Source organism: Mus pahari, chromosome 7, assembly GCF_900095145.1.
Source record: "Mus pahari chromosome 7, PAHARI_EIJ_v1.1, whole genome shotgun sequence".
In the NCBI taxonomy this organism is placed as follows: domain Eukaryota; kingdom Metazoa; phylum Chordata; class Mammalia; order Rodentia; family Muridae; genus Mus; species Mus pahari.
In genome coordinates this window covers 71,221,289-71,228,138 of record NC_034596.1, presented here as the reverse complement: position 1 = coordinate 71,228,138, position 6,850 = coordinate 71,221,289, and the positions used below count along the sequence as shown (strand labels likewise).

The window sequence follows — 6,850 nt, the reverse complement described above, 5'->3', positions numbered from 1 at the left end:
AAAAAAAAAAAAAAAAGCAATGGATTGTTATTTTACACCAATGACTCACAATGTCCAAGAGAAATTCTGCTGGTTCCTGTAACACCTTATGTTTAAAATAGACTGACACTAACACCTCAAAATCAAATTGCAAAAAAAGGATTTCTCAAAAGAATATATATGTAGCCCATAGGCTAAAATCAATCACTGCTCTTTCCAAGGACATGGGTTCAACTCCCAGCAACCACAATGCAGTTCACATTTGTCTGCAACTCCACTTCCAGGGGATCCAATGCCCTCCTTTGGCTCCACATACACTTTATAGGCACACTTGTATCACACATCCAGACAAACATGCAGAGACATAAAAGTAAATAAAAGAGCATCTTTAATCCTAGCACTTAGAAGGCAGAGGCACATGGCTCTCTGCCTGACAATTTGCTTGATGGGTCCAAGACCAGCCTGGTCTACTTAGCAAGTCCCAGGATAGCCAGGGTTACACAGAGAAATCCTGTCTCAAGAAAAAGTAACCAATTCTTCACATAGATAGATGTAGATAGGGTAGGTAGATAAATAAACTATCCATTTCTAATGTTCTTTAGGTTTTTTTAGGAAACATCGTCATAGATCATTTTTTAATTTTTAATGTTGTTTATCATCATGGATGATGAGGTGGACACACACACACACACACAGAGCAAGGAGAGAGTACAGAGGTCAGAAGACAGCACTGTGGAGTCAGCGCTCTCCTTCCACCTTCCCAGGGGCTGCAGGGGTTGCACTAAGGTCACAGGCTGGCTCAGCAAACGCCAAGCATTTTGATCTCATGTGGTCCTCCTGACAGCCTCCTACGTCACTTTACAGCAGGTTCACTGCCAAGAACAGTCACACTAAGAACGATTGTGAATACCTCGAGATTAAACAAACAAACAAACAACAACAAACCCCCTAGCACAGTTTCAGGGTGTGCTGTCCTATAGAAGTGAGGAGTACCCTTTCCCCTGATAGTTTCAGTGGGCTTGCTCACAACTGAACATAGATTATTCTGCTGGAGGGTTAAACCCAGAGGTTACAGTTTCCCGTTCACTTGCCTTCTTATTCTAGTAAAGAAAAAGGCAGCTTAATATTTTTGTTCCCAATTTCATAGTCAGTTGAATCTGTAATTTTATAGGAACATTAATTAGGAGGGAGGAGCCTCTCAGCGAGTCAGAAATGAGCAGCAAATTTCTAAGCCTAGCGTCTCCCAAAGAGTCACTTCCAGAATCAGCAACAATGCTGCCGACAGCCTGGGCCATAACCACTGGAGAGGCAGCCTGGTTCATCTGACAAAAGCTACGTAAACATGCTTGAGAAAGCCATTTAAGAGAACTTTTTAAAATAATGTGGATTTTATTAGGATTTTGTTACATTCACCACACTCATTTATCTTCATGGATGCAAGGAAGTTTCTCTTCAGCTCAGTGGTCGTAAACTGAGTAATCAAAAGTCACTTAGCAGCGATTCCGGGAAATCTCCACGAGCCAAGGCCAACAGCAGAGCACAATGCCTCCCTGTATGTGGAGCGCACAATTCCATTCAGACAATCCCATACTGACCAAAGCTATGAACGAAAGGGAACAAAATCTGCCAGCTGGAGGCATGGTCAAGTATGTTAAACTGGAGGGCAGTGGCCGCATGATCGTGTAAAAGCCTAAAAACTGACTGAACTGAATACTTTAAATAGCTTATAGTATATGAATATTCCACTAAAAGAAATATAAGTCAAAATAGAACAAAATTTTATTATCTCTAAGTTGTTCAAAAGGACTGGAGAGGTGGCTGGTGGTCAAAAGAACTGCAGGCTTTTCCGGAACACCTAGGTTTAGTTCCCAGCACCCACATGGCTATGAACTGTGGTCTGTCAGCTCCAGTTCTAGGCAATCCAATGCCCTCTTCTGTACCACATTCATGGGCACTGCATGAATGTGGTACACAGGCAGCCATGCAGACAAAATACCCAAGTAAATACATAAATAGACATGCGTGGTGGCACACACCTTTTACCACAGTACTCAAGAGGCAGCCTGGTCTAGAAATGGAGTCCCAGGGCCACATAGAGAGACCCTGTCCTCCCAAATCAAAAATAAATAAATCTTAAAATTATTCAAAAAGACAGCTTAATTTATAACTCATCCTGTGCACTGCCCGCTATAGTTTGGCTCTTGATTGATAATGTCATAGGCTTGAACACTAGGGAGGGCACCAGCAGCACACAATGGGAAGAAACTAAGAACAAAGCTCTACATCATAGAGAGCATATCCCCAAAAGGGGACCACCGAACTCTACTCTTGTTCTCATCTGTACTTCCCTTGCTGTGTCAAACACTGTCCACTATGATGACCAAGGCTGGCTGGCTATAGCCCATCCTCTCAAACTGAGAGCTAAAATAAACGTTTCTCTTTTAAAGTTGTTATCCATACTATTTGCCACCCTAACACAGAACTAATGCAATACCTATCTAGAAGTTGTTTAAATAACTCAGCAGAGCTTGAAAAACCATCACTTGAACTTAAAAAAACAAAACAAAAGAAAACAGGCAAAACAAATTATAGTGAGAGAAATTAAAACATTGCTTTCTTGGAATAAGCCTAGAAAAAAGGCACAATGGAACATGGTGCATACTGAAACTATGCCTCCATGTATTTTTTTCATAATCGCATGAATTGTTGTATTATTTTTCTTTTTTAAAGATTTATCTTATTTGCTGTATATACAGTGTTTCCTGCATGTATGCCAGCAGGCCAGAAGAGGGCATCAGATCTCATTATAGATCCTTAGGAGCCACCGTGTGGTTCCTAGGAACTGAACTCAGGACCTCTGGGAGAGCAGCCAGGGCTCTTTACCACTGAGCCCCTTTATCTCTCCAGCCTCTCTTTGTTTTCTCAAGACAGGGTTTCTCTGTGTGGCCCTGGCTTTCCTGGAACTCGCTCTGTAGACCAAGCTGGCCTCAGAGATCCACCTGCCTCTGCCTCCTGAGTACTGGGGATTAAAGCCATGGGCCACTATTGCCAGTCATGAATTACACATTTAAGTTGTGTGTGCAACTTAAATTTCAGGGTTTGTTTGTTTGTTTGTTTGTTTGTTTTTAAATCTAACCAATTGTGTACAACCAAAAGAAACTGAGTAGGTAGCCAGGAAGACGTACCTGTGCGGAACCCCCAGGGCCAGGCGCCTCCTTCGAATACTTCAGGAACTGCGCCACGTAAGTCATGATGGACTTCTCATCAGGATTCACAACATCTACATCTGTAAGACACACCATAGCATCCGTCAGATGTAGGAGGGGCTTCCCATAATTAGTTCTCAAGGGAATGATGGCCTAGGTCATTGGGTTCAGAGACTCCTGAATTAACTAAAGTTGTGGACCAGCCCTGCACTCTGCTGCTCATCCTCCTGGCTCCAACACTGTGCAAAAGTTCAGATGTAGATTTACTGTCGTCTGGAAGTAGCTGGGATGCTGGCATTGCGCCATCAGCATCGTCATCAAAAACACAGCATCACCCTGGGTATTGTCTATGTGACGACATGGCAATCCGAGGGGTCGAGAGAAGAATATAAGAGTAATTCTCTTTGTGGAGACACAGTGCACAGGGCAACACTCAGCAAGTGTAACTGATTCCTGGCACACTAGTCTAGGTATCTGTACAGTAAACTATCTCCAAACGTGTATTCATTGTATACAAGCCTTGTTCAGGACATTCTGAGTTTACTTACTCGTTCACAGAATGAATAAACTTGACTTCTATGGGCCAGTATTTGTGTTGCATGTAAGAAAAATAATTACCTTAAAAACAAAGTAATAAATACTGAGATTTAACCCTTCCCAGTGGAAAGACTTCATTTTTGCTATTATTTGTGCTTTACAGAATTGCTCGTGGATACTAAGTCTTTATTTGCATTTATTTATATATTTTCAAAGAGGGCCTCATTAGTTAGCCCAGACTGGTCTCAGCTGACTCTCCTGCCTCAGCTTCCTAAATCCTGGGATTACAGGTGTGCACCAACACTCGTGAGCATCTGACTGAGGAAAGAGCTGAGCCACCAACATCCTCCATGATGGTGATAGTCACTGGGCCACCATACTGACTGGATTTATACCACAAAAGGACATATATGAGCACATAATTTGGTCTTTTACTGACTTCTAGAAAACCCACTGGGGCAATTGTTACTAAGAAATACTAAAATATGTCCTGCCTAGAGCTGTCATGTTACAATTAAGATTTAAAAAAATAAAACTGGTATTTGATTCAGGAAAGAAATAATTCATACCACTAAAGAGCAAGTAGGATTCTGATATACCTGCTACTTCTGCATATTACATATAGAAAATTACCAACTGATATTCATATCGTTACCCTCATAATTCTGTAACCTGAAGCCTATACATTGATACAAGAGTGTGGTAAAATTCAACAAAAGCAATCTCGGTCTATTTTGACTTCATGGTAAAATATATCATACTCTGTTATTTGTCAATTATGTGCCACATGAGCTTTACAGAAGTCAAATTTATAATAACCAAGTCTCAGTGTGTGTATTTGCAGAGGTGGGCATGGATCATGAATAGCTAATCTATACTCCTGCATAGGCAGCTCTAGCTACAAGTTGCATCAGCTGGCTCAATGCACTTGTCACTAATCCTAGATCCCACTTTTTTTTTTTTTTTTTTGGTTTTTTCGAGAAAGGGTTTCTCTGTATACCCTGGCTGTCCTGGAACTCACTCTGTAGACCAGACTGGTCTCAAACTCAGAAATCCGCCTGCCTCTACCTCCCAAGTGCTGGGATTAATGGTGTGTGCCACCATCGCCCGGCTCTAGATACCACTTTTATAACTTCACTTTTGGCACTTATTTATTGGGCTGGGGAGAGGCACATGTCACAGCACACAGGTGGAGGTCAAAGGACAACTTGAGAGAGTTGGTTTTCTCCATGCAAGTGCCAAGAACTGAATCAGGTCATCAGGCTCAGCAGCAGACACCTTTATCCACTGAGCAATCTTGTTAGCCCAGCTTCCTTACCTGCCTTCCTTCTTTCTTTCCTTCCTTGCTTCCTTCTTTATTTAAAAGATAGGCCCTCACTATATAAATCTGACTAGCCTAGAACTTGCTATGTATACCAGAATGACCTCAAACTTAAAGATTCTTGTATATTTGTTTCCTAAGCCAACATTAATTTTTCTATAAATATGTGTTAGAATATTTGAGAAGCAATACAATCCATATAAAAGTGTTCTTAAGAAAGAAATTTTTTAAATAATAATCCTATAAAGTTAAAGTTGGCATTTTAGATTTTTTTTTTTAATGATCAAACACAAGGACTGAGCAGAAAGAATGCCCAAATGTGGCCAACCACATAAGGAGATCAGGCAAGCAGCGACCACTGCTCTCCGTCAACCACAGGAAGAGAGACCTGGAACAGGGAGACACATAAACAAGTGTAAAAGAATGAAATAACCTTACAGGAGAGCTGTAGCTCAGGAAAAACAGAATCAAAAACACTGTACAGAATATATCAGAAGGAAATTAAAGGCTCAGACTACTCCCAGTAAAGGCATGGCTTACATTCTCCTGTGACTTCATTCCCTCAGTGACAAAGTCAGGTCATTGTTGCAAAGTCCTAATTCCATGAAATTCAAGTAAGAGCTAAATCTTTTGGCAGGAAAATACACTGTTGTGATGCTAACTCACGTGTGAAGTACACAGGTGTGAAGTGTGCAGGTTGAAGTACACAGGTGTGAAGTGCACAGGTGCAAAGCACAGGTGCAAAGCTTCAACTCAACCTCACTCTGGACACAGAGATTTCAAAAGAAGACTGTCTACCTTCTGGTTCCAGCAATTTGGGGATCTTCAGTTCATGTTCTGCGATCCTGAAGGCCTCTTTCAGATTGTCTTTGTTGGATCTGTGCCTCATGCTGTCCATGTCAATCAGGTCTGGTCGCAAGGCATGAATGACAGCCAAAAATGCCATCCCATTTCTCCAGCTTGACTTAAAATCTGTCACATTGACAGACTCAGACCTGTGCAAAAGGATGCGATAGAGACTTGTTAAAATATATATATACATCGAGGGAAGACAAGAGTGGGTGGGTGGGGGAGTACCCTCATACAGGTAGGGGGAGGGGGATAGGGTAGGGGGTTTCCAAAGGAGAGACCTGGAAAGGGGAAAACATTTGAAATGTAAACAAAGAAAATATCTGGGGGCTGGAGAGATGGCTCAGCAGTTAAGAGCACTGACTGCTCTTCCAAAAGTTCTGAGTTCAATTCCCAGCAACCACATGGTGGCTCACAACCATCTGTAGTGGAATAAGATGCCCTCTTCTGGTGTGTCTGAAGACAGCAACAGTGTGCTCGTATGCATAAAATAAATAAATAATTCATATATATATATATATATATATATATATATATATATATATGTGTGTGTGTGTGTGTGTGTGTGTGTGTGTGTGTGTGTGTATGTGTGTGTGTGTGTGTGTGTGCCTTTCCTTATGTAAGGTAAAGAACTTGGCACATTAGTCTGGTGGCCTGGCTTCACTCCTCAGGATCCACATAACACTAGAAGGGAAGAATCAACTCCACAAAGTTGTCTTCTGACCTCTACATGCATGCCACAGTACACACAGTCAGAAAATTAGACAGTACTACTGGAAAATCCAGCAATACCTCTCCTGGGCATATACTCAGAAGATGTTCCAACTGGTAATAAGGATACATGCTCCACTATGGTTATTGCAGCCTTATTTATAATAGCCAGAAGCTGGAAAGAACCCAGATGTCCCTCAATAGAGGAATGGATACAGAAAATGTGGTACATTTACACAATGGAGTA

At 41.6% G+C, this 6,850-nt stretch overlaps 1 protein-coding gene across 8 annotated transcripts in view; it reads right to left on the bottom strand.

The window, feature by feature from the left end:
* The window catches only part of Syne2 (spectrin repeat containing nuclear envelope protein 2), a 304,126-nt gene that overhangs the window by 220,261 nt on the left and 77,015 nt on the right, over positions 1-6,850 (bottom strand). For all 8 annotated transcript variants that reach the window (XM_029540662.1, XM_029540656.1, XM_021202357.2 and 5 more), the window contains exons 8-9: positions 5,842-6,038; positions 3,165-3,265 (exon numbers count right to left, since the gene is read on the bottom strand). In XM_029540662.1, coding sequence (XP_029396522.1) covers positions 3,165-3,265; positions 5,842-6,038 — 298 coding nt within the window. The remainder of the gene's footprint in view (positions 1-3,164; positions 3,266-5,841; positions 6,039-6,850) is intronic.